Source organism: Protopterus annectens, chromosome 4.part0, assembly GCF_019279795.1.
Source record: "Protopterus annectens isolate FY-2018-M chromosome 4.part0, PAN1.0, whole genome shotgun sequence".
In the NCBI taxonomy this organism is placed as follows: Eukaryota; Metazoa; Chordata; order Ceratodontiformes; family Protopteridae; genus Protopterus; species Protopterus annectens.
Window position 1 is genome coordinate 927,599,926 of NC_056733.1, and position 19,266 is coordinate 927,619,191.

A 19,266-nucleotide genomic window follows, 5' to 3' on the forward strand; every position below is an offset into this window, starting at 1 on the left:
CCTCTTCTGGTACAGGTTGAATAGCCCATACGCTTAAGAGAGGGTACTTGCTTTTGAGCCTCTGCCCACTGATTTGGGGATAGATCTGGCCAACCGTTTGGGGTTGGTAATGTGTGGAAGTCAAATCTGTATCCTTGGGACACTATTTAAAACCAAATCAAACATGACCCACAAGGAAAGATAACTACGTATCATTTGGATATGGAGGAATTAAAATGGCAGATAAGTCTGAATTCATGTATTCCACCAGGGATAAATGAATACATGACTATCATGCCATTATTGAAATTGAATAGAGTATATGGTAAATAGATAAGGCATAAATTATAAGATCACATGAATACATGTATACATACATACATTCATTGTATTTTTTATCATTTTTATAAGACTGTTAAAATATATATATACACACATATAAATTGAATAAAGATATACTATTTAGCTATCATTGATGATATATTTGAAAGTGTGGTTTACAATGAATTGGATTGCATACAAAATTGTTTACATAGAATATATAATATAATATTTGTATTACATAACATTCATAATGGTAAATAAAATTATATTTGCCTACATTACTATTAAAACATGTTGGTTCAAATTGGTTGTATTTATGGTAATACTTAAATTATATTACCATTATTATACCCTCAGTACACTGTTAAAAATCCATACATATATTAAATATTAAATATATATGATATAGTTGGATGAGAGAAATATATATATTATTCATATAGTATTATACCACATATATATTATATGTGTTACATAAAACAAAGGGTTTAATAAATGTATAATGTAAAAGTATAGTATATTTATATTCATTTTACGAATAAATATAGACGATTAAATGTATATTTAAACAACAGTTTTTAAAATAGCATACACATGCATACAATTTTATTAGAGTACATATGTATATAGGTTAAAATTGGTAATGTTTTTAATGATATGAAATGTTCTTGATAGAGTCATTTCCTTTTTAAGAAATTATTGTTGTAAATTAAGGATATCAATTAAGTAATTATTCAACATGTGATATAGTATAAATATGTTGAGTTGAAACAGTAGTATGTATTCTGAAGAAGTTCGTAAGGACGAAACCTAGGTCAATAAAGAAGTGGTTGCTGAAAGAACGTGTGGTGGCTTTTCGTTGGGTTGTTCCAGTACTACAAGAATAATTTCACAAATTTGGGTTTGCTTTCATCTCCTTATTGGCATCGGCTACATCTTGCTGTTTCACAAACGAGTTGCAGTATTTTTCTGGTTACTAGTTAAAACCGATTTATCCTGGGTAATGAGTTTCCAGTTTTTTGCCTGCAGAGCAATCTTTCCCCCTAAAAAAGCAGTCAGTTGAGAAGGGCTTCAAAGTTTTAAAGTTAAGTCATTGAGAAAGTTTACCATAGGGGGAGTCTTACTACTCCCTGATTTGGAAATGGGAGCCCCCCACTGCTAAGTCCTGCAAGTACCCTGGGACTGAAGCCTGGGTATTCTGCTGGTTCTTGGTTTGGGCTGAGAAGTCCCGGAAGAGACAGGAAAGGACCAATTCTTGGAGGGCCAATGCTTACTAAATCTTGGAAGCTGTACTTGTAGGAAATCTTTAACAGTTTGCATAGATTTAGCTTTTTCCTCCATCTATTTAAGTACTACTTCTGCTTTGTTGCCAAACAGGAGTTCCTGATTTAAGGGAGCATCCAGCAATTTAGCTTTAACATGATCTAGCAAAGATTGCTCCTTAAGCCAAGCCTGCCTTCTAACTACAGACCCAGTGACAGCAGCCCTGCAAGATGCCTCTAGTGAATCAAAACTACATAGCAAAGTATATTTTCCAACTTGTTCAGCAGAATGCATTAAATCCTTAAGTCCTTATTTTCAGCACAGTCAGGAATCAACAATTTTCTGTTTAAGCAATCCAATAATATGCTGTTGATACTTTGAAACTGGCAGTTTAAGGCCATAATAGCCAAGGTTGCAGAAGTGTAAACCTTCTTACCCATTCTATCCAGCGCCCTGGAGTCTCTATTTGAGGGGGTAGGGTTTTTGGCAGTAGTAGCCTTAATGCCCTTGAGTCCCTGTGAAATGGTCTCCGGATCTGCAGTAGAATTTTTAAAAAGGAACTTGTAAGAGTCAAGAACCCTGTAATATCTATCAGGTTTTCTGGGAGCAGGAGGTAAAGAGTCAGGGGCCAAGCTAGATTCCGAGAAGGCATCATCAACAATGTCCAGTACCTGAGGTATAGCTAAAGGCCTGTGCTGGGGCAGGAGTAAGAAATCTCTAAGCCTCTTTTTAGAATCAGGGTAATCCTGGCTTTCCCAGTGAAAATTCTCCCCAAGAGTATGCAACGTTTCACCAAAAGAGAAATCCTCTGGAGGGGAAGCAGAGGGAATAGAGTCCTCTGCATCAGAATCCTCATAGGTACACAAGGGTAAATCCTGGTCATCAGAGGAAACAGAAATTTCAGAATCCCGGTCAGAAGTATCATAAGCAAAATCAGTCCTAGGTGTCTCAGAGTGGGAAGGCTGGCTTCCCTTGATTAAGGTAATAAGGTCTTCAGCCATTCCTATCATTTGTTTTTTAGGCAAGAGGCCTGACCATGCGGTCTGGGTGTTGGCTTTCTAGGCATGGTTCGAGTTTTAGGCCTTGAAGAAGAAGATGGCGTCGGTTTAATATGCAAGTTAGTAGGCCTGAATACATCCTCAGAAGCCGGGGCCTGCAGAGTGGCTCCAGACCCATCCAAGGTACAGACATCCGCAGGTTCCACACTTGAAGCATCTCACGGCATACAGGACTCCGAATGGGTCTCAGTACAGGCCTGTCAATCTGAAGTAGCGGGTATCAGGGGCTGCGAAAGCGCCTCACTGACTACCGGCGAACTGGCGACTAGCTTAGGAGAAACGTAGTCGGCAGCTTTGGACCTAGGCAGCCTTTCTTTATGTTTGCATTTTTTCAGAATGTCGGTAGTCGGATGGCTTACCGAAGACATATCTGGATAATTGAACCGAGTACCAAAATATCTAGAAGCGTAAATATACAGACGAATAGTCCGTTGTTTAAATAAGGCACAAAACCAACAGCGATGTACGTCGTGGTCAGGGCCTAGGCAAGGGATACAGTACGAATGAAAATCTTTATGAGGTATTTGCTTGCCAGAAGAAATACAATTATTGACTTTTACTGACATCAGTTTAGAGCAAGAAAAAGTTTCCCCAACGGGGTACTTAGCTTTAGTTGAAGACTTTGGTTCTGAAACTCAAACAAAAATTTCAGGAGTTGGCCGACCGGCACTTGTGAACTGCTTCTGCTTCGGGAACCGCACGGCAAGAAAGACTGATGTAATGGCGTCGGCTGCATGCTTTATACTCTTGACTACCTGACGTCATGGAAGATGACACAGCAACTGACGCAGGACCCAAATGTGATGACTGCAGCAGTGAAACACTAACATCCAGTGCTGTCTTGGCCAAAAGGGGGTCACCAACAAGATTTTTGGTTGTTGTCTCTGAATTTCCAGTAGAACTTTCTGTAGAAGAGGGAAATGCATATGAGAACATCCCTTCCATGGAAAGGAAAGGGCATCCATCTTACACACCCCAAGAATACATCATGGTGCAGTAAGTTGGGGGTTGTCTGTTCATGGTGGGGGCAAACAAGTCTACCTGAGGTGTACCCCATCAATGGACCAGGTCCAGGCACACATCCCTGTTTAACATCCATTCGTTGGATTGAGTCATACATCTGCTTAGAGAATCTGCCATCATATTCTGGGCTGAGGGGATGTAGATAGCTAGGAGAGACACCTGACTCTGTTAAGCAATCTCCCATGCATACAAAGCCAGTCGGCACAGAATGTAGGAACCCCCAGCTTGCTGATGTACTACAGCACCGTGGTGGTGTCTGTGTACCATCTCAACACTCATGGGAGGAGGTGAGCCTTGAAGATTTGTAGGGCAAAGATCAAGGCTCCCATTTCCTTGATATTGATATGTTCTCTGCTGGTAGGGGGTCCATACATCTCTCACTCTCCAGTCTCCAAGGGTTGCCCCCCAACCAAGGTCTGATGCATCCTAGTACAGATCATGGTTGGAGGAGGGAGATTGCAAAGGAAGGCCTTGATGTTTTGAAATCTGAGCAATCCACCACTCCAGCTCCTTAGACAGGGAAGGTAAGAAGGGGACTATAAGCTCCAGAGGGTGTAGATGTTGTTTCCAGACAGTCCTTAAGAACCACTGAAATGTTCTCATGTGCAGTCTTGCCAAGGGTACCACGGGAATGGTGGAAACCATGAACCCCAAGAGTCTTAGGAACTCCCTGCCCGACAGAGCTTGGAGAGGAAGTAGTTCCTGGAAATATGTAGTGAGTTTCAGAATTGTGCACCAAGAGAATCCTGCATTCTAGAAAAACATGGTCTTGAGAGGAGGTCAGAGAGGATTTTAAGATTTATGGTGTACCCTAACCATTTCAGCAGGGACATGACACAGTCCAGGTGTTCTTGTACCAACTGTGGGGAAGATGCCTTTATGAGGATATCGTCCAGGTAAGGGAAGAGTTTGATGTCCTGCATTCTGGCAAAGGAAATAACTGGGGCTAGGCACTTTGCGCACACACTTGGGGCTGTGGAGAGACCAAATGGCTAAGCACAGAACTGAAAATCTGAGGAACCTACTAAGAAATGAAGGAATTTCCTGAAAAGTGGGTGGACAGGAATGTGCAGGTAGGCACCCTTTGTGTTTAAGGGCACCATGTAGGCCTGAGAGAGGATCAAGGGGAGTAGAGTCGGAAGAGTCAGCATCCGAAAAGAGGGGACCTTGAGAAGGTGTTCAGATGGGATAGAGTCAAAATAGGTCTCTATGGGCCCTTCTTCCTGGGGACCAGGAACATTCTGGAATAAAATCCTTTCCCTCTTAGACTTAAAGGTACCTCTTGGATAGTGCCTTGAGAATAAAGGTAGTGCAAGACTAGGGAAAAGAAAGCTATTTGTTCTCAAGGCGGTTTAAGAATCCTTTTGAAGGATAGTCTAGAATCCCAGACCATGAAATAACCTTGTTTTATGATAGAAAGGACCCAAGAATCCTGCCTAATCTGTTCCAAGCAGGAAGGGATGGAGAGAAAATAAGGGGGAGGTAGCTAGGCTTAGGGTCTAGTAGTCACAGATTACCAGGTTTGATCTGAAAGGGCTGTTTTTGGGCTGGTGTGGAGGGAGAAGACCTGGAAGGGGTCTGCTTTCTGGAGTCTTTTTTCCCTCTGGAAGACCGGTGTTTGGAAGGCCTTCTCACAAAAGGTAGTTTTGGCAGGGTAGTTCCCCTGGAAATGGGCAACAGGGGACACAAATGTGTCTGAGGTCCTGAAGCTCTCTGCCCTTCCCCTTCTCCTGAAGGGCATAAAAGAACTCTGCAGCCGCAGAACCAAAAAAGGCCTTGTCATCTATGGATGCGTCCATACATTTTGCTTTGATATCATAATGGCAAAGACTACAACCTGAGTCAGAATATCTCCTAAGGACTGACCCTGAGGCAGTTGCCCTTGCTGAGGCCACCACTGCACCATAAATGCATTTTTTTAGAGTGCCTGGCAACTTGACCGCAGAAATTCAAAAGGCCAACAATTTTGGCCTTATTAGGGGACTCAGGTAATTCAAATTGTTTAACGGCATCTGTCACAGGGCCAAGGAGTCTGAATTTATGGCTCTCACAGCTAAGGTGGCAGAGGTATAAAGTTTCTTACCCAAACTCTCCATAATCCTGCTTTCCTTATCCAAAGGGAGCAAGGAAGTAGAGGGGAGTAGCTTAGAGATTTTATCTGCAGCAAATATGGTAGAAGGGTCTGCAGAAGGAGCCTTGTAAAGGAATTCTGCATCATTAGGTACTTAAAATCTGTCAGGGTGTTTAGACGCTCGGGGTTGGGAATCTGGTGATTTTGATGCAGCCAGGAAGGCATCCAAAAATACCGGAAGGACAGGGGGAACTGCAGACAAATTAGGGGACTCCATTTTTAAGAGGTCTTGGTACCTCTTTTTTGTCTCAGAAACCTGACTGCAGTTCCATTTAAAAAAGTCTTTCATTTAAACAATGGTCTCCCCAAAGGTGATATCTTCCCCAGGGGTATCATTACCAATGGACTCTTCCTCTGGGGAAGCATACCCCAGTGGAGAAGCAATCTGAGAGGTGTAGGTAAGGGACTCATCCCTTGAAGATTTCTCATCCTCAAAAGAAATATCTGCCAAAGGCCTACTCCTAGGAGTGGAGACTGAGGGGGCCTGGGCAGGAGCAGATGTCTGGCATAAGGCCAAGAAAGCATTAAAGAGGCCTTGAGTAAAGGCCTGCCAGTCAGGGACCATCAGACAGCATGGTCTGCTGAGTAGACACGATATGCCTGGTCTTTTTTTTTTCTTTTCTTTTTAGGGGCTCCGACATAGGGGTTTCTAAGATACATTGGAGTGTCAGAGGACCAGACGGGCAACATTCCATGACATCCATGAGGACATCTTCTCAGACTACAATTTGGGATATTTCATGCAGGCTTTCAGAGACAATAAGCCATAGTCTAACACCCCCCCCCATACTAAGCACCCGGGTCAGACGCCTGCAACTCCCTCTGGGACGTGTTGGCAGTCTGCTTAATGGCTTCCCCCTGGGTACCAGTAAGCGGAGGGCCTACTAGTTGCAACTCTGTTTCTGGGCCTTCATCAGCCTCGAGAGGGATGGTTGGAACAGAGGGCACAGTCATAAGTTCAGGCTGAGGTTTCTTGGCCTTTTTGGTCAGTGGCTACTCTGAAGGTCCCGATGTCGGGTCCACGTCTCCAGCCAGGCGTTTTGCACTCGGATTCTCTAAATATAACTTAAGAGCAGCAGGTTGGCTCCTAAGGGTCTTTGGTACAAAGGCCTTGCAGATCTTGCAAGATGTGTGGTCATGATCTGGGCCTAGACAGAATAAACAGAGCTCATGTGAGTCTTTATGTGGAATCTGCCTTCCACACCGACACTTGCCCTTTCTACAGGACATTAACCAACAATAAACACAGTAGCAAAAAAAGTCAACAAAAAAAAAAACATATGGGGTACTTATCTGAGTACGGACAAAGCACAAGGTCACTTTCCAAAGCGAGCAATAACCAGAGCAGGCAGTCAAACAGGCAGCAGAAAAGTTCTGAGGTAGGTGCTTGCTGACTTCCACTTTATACTATAGGTTCATAGGTAGGTACTGGGCTATCTGCCCGAAGACATATATTAGCCCAGCCACATTGTGCGGTATTCACCGCCACTTTGGTTAGTTCCCTAGGCCCTTGATCTAGCAGCTAGTACCCTTGGCCCCTATCTAGTAGAGCTGTTGGTATGATCCCCGGTGTGAACTTTCTGTTACCCATCCACTCATCAAGGTTCCTCTTAAAGAGTGACAGTGATGGGCTCTGTTTTATGTAGATCGTGACCTTGTTCCATAGCAAGGGAAGTCTTTGCGAAAGGAATCTATCCCTCCAGCATGTTCTATTCATTGTTGTGCCGAGGTTTATATCCCTAGAGCGTGTAGCTCGAGTAGATTTGGTTTTGCTAAGATGGAGCATGTTCAACAGTTCTGGGTTGGACATGGCTCTGTATGTTAGACAAAGATCGCCTCTGAGAAGGCGGTACGCAACAGAGAAAAGCCTTAGTTGTTTCAATCGTGCTGCATAGGGCACCTGTTTGAGGACAGCAATCCTCTTAGTGAGGTACCTCTGTGGTCTCTCCAGCTGCTGGAGATGCCTAGCCAGGTACATTCCAATTGGCGCATTGTATTCAATAATAGGTCTGATGAGGGAAGAGTAGAGGGGCACCACTACATCCTTAGATCTGTCTGTTTATGGCCGACATATGCTGGGTGATGTGGGCTGTCACATGCATCTTGGCAGTAGCATTTATCTTTGGTAAAATGGCCGGACATACGAGTCAACCAGAGGCCGACTCCCTCAAGTAATGGATACTGCACTATATGAAAGACATCAGAAAGACACAAGCACTTTCCAGCATACTGCAGTGCCACTAATCACCTTTCTGTGTCCCTACCACTGTGTGTAAACAGGGACACAATTACTTACTTACATACTACAGTGCCACTGATCATCTTTCTGTGTCCCTACCGTTATGTGCAGACAGACAGACAAGTACTTGCCAGCATACTGCAGTGCCACTGATGACCATTCTGTGTCCCTACCGCTATGTGTAAACAGACACAAGTACTTGCCAGCATACTGCAGCGCCACTGATGACCTTTTTGTGTCTCTACTGCTATGTGTAGACAAGTACTTGCCAGCATACTGTAGTGTCACTGTTGACCTTTCTGTGTCCTTACCGCTGTATGTAAACAGACACAAGTACTTACTCGCATACTGCAGTGGCACTGATGACCTTTGTGTCCCTACCGTCGTGTGTAAACAGACACAAGTACTTGCCAGCATACTGCAGTGCCACTGATAACCTTTCTGTGTCCCTACCGCTATCTGCAGACAGACACAAGTACGTGCCAGCATACTGCAGTGCCACTGATCACCTTTCGGTGTCCCTACCACTATTTATAAACAAACACAAGTACTTACTCACATTCTGCAGTGTCACTGATCACATTTCTGTGTCCCTACCACTATGTGTAAACAGACAGACAAGTATTTTCCAGATTACTGCAGTGCCATTGGTCATCTTTCTGCAGCCTATGTGAAGGGCACTCCTTGTTGTGCATCTCTCAGTAACCATTAAGAAGCAAAAAGGTAACACCTCAGCTTAGACCCAGAAAACACAAACATCTTTATCCTCAAAAAGGAGCCATACAAAACTCTGCTCCTGCATTAACTGAACACTCCCCAGAGTTGCTTTTTCACCCAAGGCTATCAATATAATGAAAAACAGGGCAGTACACCTTCATGGAACAAGTAACAAAACCAAATCTCAGAGTAGCTCACCAGTGATTTTATTACTTACCTAAAATTTTCAGCTCAGGAGGCATAACACAGCTTCCTAAAGAGAGGAAAAGGGCCTTAATTCTTGGAGCAGCCAGTGGAGACTTCAACAATGGTAAGAAAGAATTAATCAAAGAAGGCACGTGCTGAGACAGTCCTGGGGGATTCTTCTTCAAAATGGCTTCCACAAGGCTAAGAGATCCCACCAAATCATCATCTAGCTGGAAGGAAAACAGCACAGTTAGCAAAACGCAGGGTGAAGACAAACGAAAACATGCTTTCTGGTGCTAGACTGAGTCCTCCATCATCAGGACTATCACAAGCTGAAAAAAGAAGTTATGTACTCACCATAACGTTCCATCTGAGTAGTTATACTTAATTTTTCTGCAACCTGTGGGTATACGGATCCGTATCGGATCCGAGCCCGCAACTTTTTTTCTAGCATCTGCTCCAAGCTCCGAGCTCCTCCCCTTACCCATAATGCCCTACATCTCCTATCTTCCCTCAGATCGAGTTTGCTGCAACTAAAAACATAAGCAACTCAACCCAATAAACCAATCCGGAAAAGACAGGACAAGGTCCGAGGGACGGAGGGAGGGAATGTTGCAGAAAAATGAAGTATAACTACTCAGATGGAACGTTATGGTGAGTATATAACGTCTTTATCTGAAGTAGTTAACTTCATTTTATCTGCAACCTGTGGGACAGAGTCCCCAGCTACTCCAATCCTGGGAGGCCCTTATGGAAGGATATTCCTGTGCACTGCAGAGCCAAAGGATGCTCTACCCCTCGAAATCAGATATAATTTGTAATGGTAAATGAAGGTATGTGAATTGGCCCAGGTTGCTGCTGCACAAATATCATCCAAAGGCACCCTAGACCAAAAAGCAGCAGAAGTCGCCATGGACCTGGTAGAGTGAGCCTTAACAATACCAGGAGGAGATCAACCTTTTGCTTTGTAGGTATGTGAAATACAAAGAGTGATCCATCTGGCCAAGGAAACTTTAGAAATAGCTTTTCCCATAAATGCTTTGGAAAAGAAAACAAACAATTGGTCAGTCTTGCAGAAAGACTTCGTTCTATGAAGATAAAAATGAAGCTGTCTATGAACATCTAACAAATGGAGTTTGTATTCACCTTTATTTTGGAAGTTAGGAAAGAAAACGGGAAGATTAATGGACTGGTTTATGTTTGCTTCAGATGCCACTTTAGGTAAGAAGGAAGGGTTAGTACGGAGCGAGACCCTATCCTTACAGAAGACCAAATACGGAGGCACGGCAGACAGAGCTTGAAGCTCAGAAACCCTCCTAGCAGATGTAATGGCGACTAGGAAAGTGGTCTTCCAGGACAAAAATTTCAAGTCCACCGAAGCTGCAGGTTCAAAAGGAGGAGCCACCAATGCCTGTAAAACATAAGTAAAGTCCCAAGGAGGCACTGAATCCTTGACAGGCGGCCGTAACAGAAAAGTACCTTTAAGAAAAGCCTTACACAGCCTAGAGGAGGCTAAGGCTAGGTCTTCACCAACGTGAAAACTGGAAATGGCTGCCAATTGTACTTTCACTGTGGAGGAACTAGCTCCTTGCTGAAAGATACCAGACAGGAAGTCCAACACTGCTGGAACAGGGGCTGTAAAGGGATCTATTTTTCTCTGTGAAGTCCAAATGGAAAAGCGCTTCCATTTACTGCAATAAAGTTTCCTAGTGGAGTCTAAGAAAAGCCACCAGAATGGATTTTACCGGGGGTCCTGGCAATTAACGGAACTGGAGAAACCAGGCTGTCAGCTTGAGACTGCCTGGATCAGGAGAACGTGCCCCCGACGGATGAGATATTAGATCCGGACAGGGCTCCAGAACCCACGGGGGAGCTACGAGATGAGACCAAAGGAATGGGAACCAATCCTGACGAGGCCAGAATGGGACAATGAGGATCACTTTGCACCGTAGTCGGCAAGCTTTCTGAAGAAACTTCGGAATGAGAGGCAATGGTGGATAAGCATACAGAAGCCCGGGGAGCCAAGCATGGACCAGAGTCTCTCTGGGGATTTCACCTGGTGAGGGAATCAGAGCAAAGAACTCGCTGCACTTCATGTTGGAAGGCAATGCGAAGAAATCACAGCAAGGCTGACCCCATGCAAGGAAGATCTCCTCCGCTACTGACTGTTTCAGAGACCACTCGTAAGGCATCAGAATGGCCGGACTCAATCTGTCCACTAAAATGTTGGAGCAGCCCGGAATGTGCTTTGCTCTCAGAAACCGACCGGTGGAGTTCGCCCATTCACACACTCTCATGGCCTTGTGGCATAGAGGGTAAGATCTGGTTCCCCCCGCTTGTTGATATACCAGACAACAAACATGTTGTCTGACTAAATTGCAATCAATCCGAGAGGGAGGACTGTGTGAAAGGCTTCCAACGCTAAAAGCACTGCCCTCATCTCTAGAACATTTATGTGCAACTTGGTCTCTGACTGGGACCACGTGCCTTTGACTGTCCTTCCCGAACAGTGCGCCCCCCACCAGAGTTGGGAGGCGTCCGTGGTCACTGTGGCTTGGACTGGAGAGGACGCAAAGGGATGTCCTTTTGATATCTCCGGTGAACTTAACCACCAAAGAAGAGATGCCCTGCAGACGTGACTGATCTTGATCGGAAATTCCATGGGCAGGTCTAGCCAAGACCATTGAACAGCCAGAGTCCATTGAAGAACCTGCATAAGAAGGCACGCACAAGGGAGAATCGATAAGGCAGCAAACATGGAGCCTACAGCCCAGAGAACCTCGCTCACCTTTGAAGACTTGGAGTTCGCTATCTGAGCTAAGTGGCACCTGAGGTGTAGGATCCTGCCTGGAGTTAAGAATACCTTCATCTGCAAAGTGTCTAGCCATACCCCAATGAAGTCTAGAACTTGTACTGGTTGCAAATGGGATTTGTAAACATTGACTGCAATTCCCAGTAGATCTGCCAACCAAATTAAATAATCTCGGGCCAGACACAATTGATGCTTGTTAGGCGCAGCAGAGAGCCAGTCATCCAGGTATGAAAACACCTGAATACCCTGAAGCCTCAGGAGAGCCGCTACAACTGCCATTACCTTGGTGAACACCCTGGGGACTGTGGTGAGACCGAAGTGTAGGGCTCTGAACTGAAAATGACTGGCTCCCACCCGGAAGCGCAGAAACCTCATGGAGCTTCTGTGTATTTTGATGTGGTAGTTAGCATCCCGGAGGTCTAACGAGCACATCCAGTCGCACTCTCGGAGATAAGGTAGAATGGACTGTAGGGTGACCATCCAGAATTTCGGTTTGGTTACTGACAGGTTTAATGCTGACAGGTCTAGAATGGGCCTGAGGTCTCCTGTCTTTTTTGGCACCAAAAAGAACCTTTGAGTAGATGCCTAATCCGGACTGATCGGGAGGGGGGGGGGGACTGCTCGATGGCTTGTTTGAGAAGCAGCTTTGAAACTTCTAGGGCTGCGGACTCCCTGTGAGAGGGTGGAACATCCGGGAGGTGTTTTGTAATATTTGGAGGGGCAACAAATGGGACAGAGTAACCTTTGGATATTATCTGTAAAACCCAGCGATCTGTCGTAATGGACTCCCATGCCACTGGGTGTAAGGACAACCACCCCCCGACTGCTTCCAGAGTAGGACAGTCAGGCAACCCCCTCAAGGCTGCTGACCGGGTCTATCAGAAAAGGGTTCCCTAGACCCAAAATTCCAGAGACCCCCCTCTACCTCTGCGTCAGTGTCGATCCTGTCCCCCTCTGCCTATGGGGGAATAGTTGCCCTGAGAATCCTGGGAAAACTGAGATTTTCGGAACCACATCTTCTTCTGCCCTCTCTGATTCCTAGAGAAGGATTGCTGAGGGTTAGAGAAGCGGACTCCAATGGCAGACAAAGTCTTCCCGTCCTTTTTGCCCTGGACAAGTGTGTCACATACCGTCTTCCCAAAAAGGGAAGAGCCGAAGGGAGCGTTGACAAACGACACCTTGAAGGGGTCCACAAACTGACACAACCCGAGCCAGGCATGATGCCTCATGGCTACGCCTGCCCCAGCCGCCCTAGCTGCTCCTTCCGTGGCATGGGTAAGGAGCTGCATTGATGCGTTTCAGACCGGCTTCAGAGTAGACATTTTCGTCGAGAACAACTGTCTGTCCTGCAGCGATAAAGACTCGGGGGCGACTCAGCGAATTCCGAAGCAAGGTCTCGCTGAAGACAAATCACATGTGCCAAATAATTCAGTGCACGGATAGAAAAGGTCGCTGAGGAGTAGACATCTCCCAAACCTATCCACCCACTTAGACTCCTTGTCTGGAGGGTGGACTGAGGAAGTCTCCTGTGCTAGTTCCTTCTTTGTGGCCGCTGCAACCAACATAGCATCAACTGGGGCTCCTTTCGACCAGGGTTGTCTGTCAGAAGGGGGAGATAAAACCTTGTCAGGGCGTTTGGGGATGGGCTCTACGGTGTCAGGCTCCTTCCATGCCCTCGTGATGATGAGGTCCACCAAGGGGTCCGCTGGAAGCGACACCCAGGAAGTAGATGGGCCTGTGCCAAAGGCCTCCAGGAACACTGACTCATCCCCAGAAGGTTTTGGGGCTGACCAACCTCCCCTCTGGCAGAGGATCTCCATAATTTCTCTGAAGGAGACATTTTCAGAAGGTGACCTGGGGGAACCTTCTTCATCTAAGTCAGTGTCCGTAGTGAGGGACTCGGGGGGGGGTCCAAGTGCCTCCTTTGCACTTGCGCTTACGGTGAACCCTCTTCGGTGGGACTTTCAGAAGGGGATCCGTGAGCCACAGGGGTTTCCTCAGGGAAATTAATCTGGGGATCCTCTGGCACAGGCTGTCCCTGAGACAAGATGAAGGGAGTTGTCACCAAATCCAGGGGGGCCTGGGTGATATCCGAGGGGATGGGCTGGGGTCTCGATCCATGGGAGAGAACCCTCTCCACCACTTCGAAGGCCAAGGGAGAAGCCCTCCCCGGATCCGAAGCAAGGAACGGAGCCGAAGCCAGGGCAGCCTGAGGTCCGAGGGAACGGATCACATCAGAAAAGGTCAGAGCCGAAGAATCCATTCCCATGGGTCGACTCCCTGTCCGCGGCTCTGAGAGTCACTCGGATCCGAACAAGTCAGATCTGAGAAACTCAACGTAACAGCTGGAGTCGAGGTTGGAGGAAACGGCGTCGAGCTACCAGCTCAAAACAACCTCGGATCCAAGAGCCCCAAAGCATGGATCAGGGAAAGAGAGATGGGGCGGAAAAGAGGCATGGAGGTCTCCCTTCGAGAGGGGCCTGGCAAGACTCCTATCTGAATTTGGGTCTGAGTAAATCTCCTCATCATCCTGTCCATATCCATGTCCGATAGGCTCCGACCCGGATCTGGCTGGTCTGCGCAGTGGGGAGGAAGGCCTCGGGTCCGAATGTTCCAACGGCTCTGGTGAGAAACAAGGAGTCCGGAGCCATGGAGAAACAGGCCTCATGGTCTTAGATGGGGGGCTGAGAAAGAGCACCCTGTCTGGGGATCTCTTACGACGCCTGCCCTTTTTCTCCCTTTCCTTTCTTTATCCTTTTCTTTTTCTTTGTCAGATATGCAGTACAAATTCATTTCACTACCTAAAATGATGGCTTTCACAAGTCATGCACAGCTTTTACAGCATGTTCCCATTATAGTTCTCATTTAATTCGGTCACCCATCCCTTCTGCATTAAACTAACAGAATAGGTCCTCCATCCTGCTCTTCTCGGTACCAACTGTTTCTCACCTATAGGAAAGACTATTCAGACATACTCAGATGCATCAATTTTAACAAGTCATCAGATGCTACTACTCTGGTCATACTTTTTTTTCACCAATCTTCTCTAAAGGTTTTTTTTTATTTATTTATTTTTTTTTAGAAATATGGACTTCAATGACAATGAAGACTAAAATATAGGTACAGCAAACCTCCTCCAAATCCTTTCTCATTAAATATGATACAAGGAGAACACCAAGTAAGATCACTATGATGTTACACTCCAGACTCCTATACAAAGGAAATAAATTTCACAGGGATCAGAAGAATTGTCACCGAACTGAAGGAGAAGCTCTTACGTCCTCTAATTAATCCACCTTTTTTTTTTTTTTCAAAACCAACAGGTTTTAACATTGGGAATGGCTGGCAAGAGTCAGGGAACACAGGTTGCCAAGCAACAAGAATGGGTGTTCTTTACAAATTTATAAAAAGTTTTGTAAAGTTTAAACCACAAGAAATACCCTTCACAAAGCTGACAAATAATGCAGTACAACTTAATACAATACTATACATTTAATGCATTACCTGTATGTAGCTTGTATAATCAAAAGTTTAGTTCAGACAGGAAGGTACTTATAATAATAATCTGCTATATTTGTAATCTTATGGAATGTTAGTGGTTTGTCAAATCCTTTAAGAAGAACCAAGGTATTTGTGCATATTAGGAAAATTGAGTGCCTGTAATACTGCAGAACATGTATTTGAATGACATGGAGCATTCGAAGGTAGGGAATTCTGGGTGTAAGTTAAGAATTTTCATCATATCCCACTGGGAGGCTGAAAGGATGCTGTTACACTATCACATAGAGATATGGTTTTTGAGTTGCTGAAGCACAAAAATACAAAATGGAGACAAATTAGTAACAAGGAAGCCAGACAGGGTGTTGTCACAACTGTTAATCTGCAAATTCCACCAGGGTTTACTACACTGCAGAAATAAAACTCCAGGCGACCACCACGATTAAAAGCATATGACTTATTCAAATACAGGATAAGCGCTTTCACAAAGCGCTTATCCTGTATTTGAATAAATCATATGCTTTTAGTCATGGTGGTCACCTGGAGTTTTCTTCTGCAGTTCATGTTATTATCTCCGATAGGTGGCTTTTGGCTGCTGTTGGTGAATTTTTTATTTTATTTTATGTACTTTAGGGTTTACTACATTAGAATGTTAAGAGTGGGTTATACCACACAAGTTGGTGGTTTTTAGGGCAGGAGACAAGAACACAGCTTTTCTGCACATGTAGCATACATACTGATCATAGAGATCTTTAGGGTACTTGGCTTAGGGTGATTTATACATACGTTACCATCAATGGAGATGGAGACATGTACAAGGGATTAAGACTTCCTACAAATACTTGTACATATTTCTCATACAAGTATAAATCACATTCAAAAAAGTACAGTTGTGTACCTACCATAAATGTAGATGTTCGAGTGTATTCACTGTTGCAGTCATTACACTTGGGTTATCGTGCTGGCAGGCTACCCACAGTCGGCCTGAATTCCAAAGTCTTGGTCCGGCGTCGGCTGCTGTCACCTTTTCCCTGACGTCAGTGCGCCAGGGGTATAAAAGATGCAGCAGACACCATTTTCTTCAGTTTTTCTTGCCCCAGATGTCAGGTGCCCTCAAAAGGGTAGGCTGTAAATATTATGACATTAAAAAAACATGCACATAACCTTAATCTACAAGCAAATACACCACATAGGTTGTACAGAATAGAGAGAGATACAGATAAGTCCCAGCAAAGAAAAAACGGGGATGGTGGGAGGGTAACCTGGACTGCAACAGGGAAGACACTCTAACATCTACATTTATGGTAGGTACACAACTGTACTATGTTCATCGTGTTTCACTGTTTCATTCATTACACTTGGGTAGAATCCCAAAGCTGAGGTTGGGTGACTGGGCCTAAATAGAGTTTGGAGTGGTTATGAGGCCCTGCAGAACTGCAGTGGCAAAGCCTGCTCTGGATTTAGGGTAGAGAGATAAATGGTAGTGCTATGTAAAAGTGTGCACTGAAGTCCAGGTTGCAGCCTCCAAAATGTCCTTGGTTGGTACTCCTCTGAGGAAGGCTGCTGAAGTGGCTGCTGCTCTGGTAGAATGTGGCCTAATGCCCTTGGGCACTGACTTGCCATGCTGTGAATAGCAGAAGCAAATGCAGTGGCCTATCCATTTTGAAACAGTCTGCTTTGAAATGGCTTTTCCTTGCGATCCTGCAGCATATGCCACTAAGAGTTGATCAGTCTTTTCTGAAGTCTTTAGTTTTGTCCAAGTAAAAAGTGAAGCAGTCTGTGTATGTCCAAATAATGCAGAAGTCTCTCCTCCTTATTCTGTGGGTTTGGATAAAAGGTAGGCAAATGTATGGTTTGGTTAAGAGCCACACTGGACACTACCTTAGGCATAAATGCCGGGTTTGTCCTTAAGAGAAACCCTGTCCTGATGGAAAATAATAAAAGGTTCCACAGCCATTAGTGCCTGTAACTCTGAGACTCTTCTTGCTGAAGTTATTGCTAGGAGAAGAGTGGTTTTCCATGACAAGTATTTTCTCTCTGCCATGACAAGTATTTTCTCTCTGCTGTATTGGCTGGCTCAAAAGGAGGCAGTGTGAATTTTTCCAAGACAAAATTGAGGTCCCATGCAGGTATCGGAGCTCTCCTTGGAGGTCTTATGTTTTTGGCCCCTCTGAGAAACTGTCTTAGCAGTGGATGAGAAAAAATAAGTGGGTCCGTATTGTAATGAGCTGAAATGGCGGAGGCATGGATCTTAATTGATGACAAGGATAGGTCTTTGTCCAGCATATCAGTTAGGTATTGCAAAATCTGAGGAATATTTGGTACAAGCGTGTCAATTCCCTGCGCTTGGTTCCAAGCAAAGAATCTCTTCCATTTTTCTGCATAAGATTTTCTGGTGCTGGGCCTCCTGGCCTCCAAAATAACATCCATAACTGCTTTAGAGAGAGGTGTGTTCTGAATGATTACATTATCCGTCATGCAGCCAGATTTAGGGTTCTGAGTTGGCTGTGCAGGATCTGATTGTTCTGTTGAGTCAGCAAATGAGGTATTAGAGGCAATGTCCAGGCTGGGCCTTGAGACAAGCTCTTTAGAATTGGGTACCAGTGCTGGCATGGCCAGTCTGGGGCAATCAGTATCATTTTTGGCTTCTCTTGTCTGACCTTTAGGAGTACCTTGGAGAGGAGAGGCAGAGGAGGGAAGGCATATACTGTAAGGGCTTTCCAGATGAATGAAAGGGCGTCCACCTTCCATGCTTGCTTGTAATAAGTCTGAGTGCAGAATCTCTGTAGCTGGCAGTTGTGAGGGGAGGCGAATAGATCTATGTCTGGGCATCCCCATTTCCCTGTTATGTTGAAGATTTGTGGATCTAGTTTCCACTCGTGAGAATCCATGAGGTTTCTGCTTAGTTCGTCTGCCAAAGTATTTGTCTTTCCTGGCAGGAATTGTGCTTGCAGATGTACTTGATAAGTCAATGCTGTGTTCCACAAAGTCATGGCTTGTCTGCAGAGGGGGGGTAGGAATGTGTGCCCCCTTGCTTGTTTATGTACCACATGACTGTAGTATTGTCCATCTTTATCACCAGTTGTCCTGGATGAAGTAGGTCCTTGAAGGCTGTCAGGGCATTTTGTACAGCTAGCATCTCTTTTTGATTGATATGAAGATGCATTTGGTTTGTGGGCCATGTGCCCTGAATACATTTTCCTGCCATGTGCGCCCCCCAGGCATAATCTGATGCATCTGTTTAGTGTCTGCCTGGCAGTGGGTAAGGTGAATGGCTGTCCCTTGTTGTGGTGACAGGCTTGTGCCCACCACTGAAATTCCTGTTGCAGGCAGGGAATGAGAGTAATTTCTGTTTCCAGGCTGTGGCAATGTTGAGTCCAAACACTTTTTAGATACCATTGTAGTTTCCTCTTATGCAGTCTTGCATATGGAATTAATAGAATGCAGGATGCCATGTAGCCCAGAGCCTGCAGAAGTTTTCTTGCAGATAACTGGGTCTTTGTTGCCATGTTTTTGAAGTAAGTAGTCAGATGCCTTTGTCTGGCGTGAGATAAGCCATCTGGGCAGTTGTATTTAAGCTTGCACCCAGGAATATGACCTCTTGAGAGGGTAGTAGTTTTGATTTCTTTTCATTTACTGTGTACACTAGGAAACTTAGTAATCTTTTTACAAACGCCAGATGCTGTAGTAGAATATCCTTGGTCTTTGCTTGAATAAGGCAGTCGTCCAAGTAGGGATATATTTGAATTCCTCTTTGTCTGCAAAATGCAATTACTGGTGCCAGGCATTTTGTGAAGACCCTGGGCGCAGTAGATAAGCCAAAGGGCAGTGCAGAGAATTGATAGTGCATTGAGCCAGCTATGAATCTGAGGTATCTTGCAGAAGATACCTCAGCTATGAATCTGAGGTATCTTCTGCAAGATTGTCTGATTGGGACATGCAGGTATGCCTCTTTGAGGTCCAAAGTTACAAGCCAAGCTTCCTTGTCCAGCATGGGCAGAAGCTGCTGTAGAGTCAATATTTTGAATTTTGGGAC

General features: G+C 45.0%; 1 protein-coding gene across 1 annotated transcript in view; it reads right to left on the reverse strand.

The window, feature by feature from the left end:
• The window catches only part of GCN1 (GCN1 activator of EIF2AK4), a gene marked incomplete in the record, with an annotated part of 2,100,248 nt that overhangs the window by 1,544,409 nt on the left and 536,573 nt on the right, over positions 1-19,266 (reverse strand). Inside the window, 1 exon segment of the mRNA XM_044068902.1 lies at positions 8,952-9,150. Within this exon segment, the coding sequence (XP_043924837.1) occupies positions 8,952-9,150 (199 nt within the window).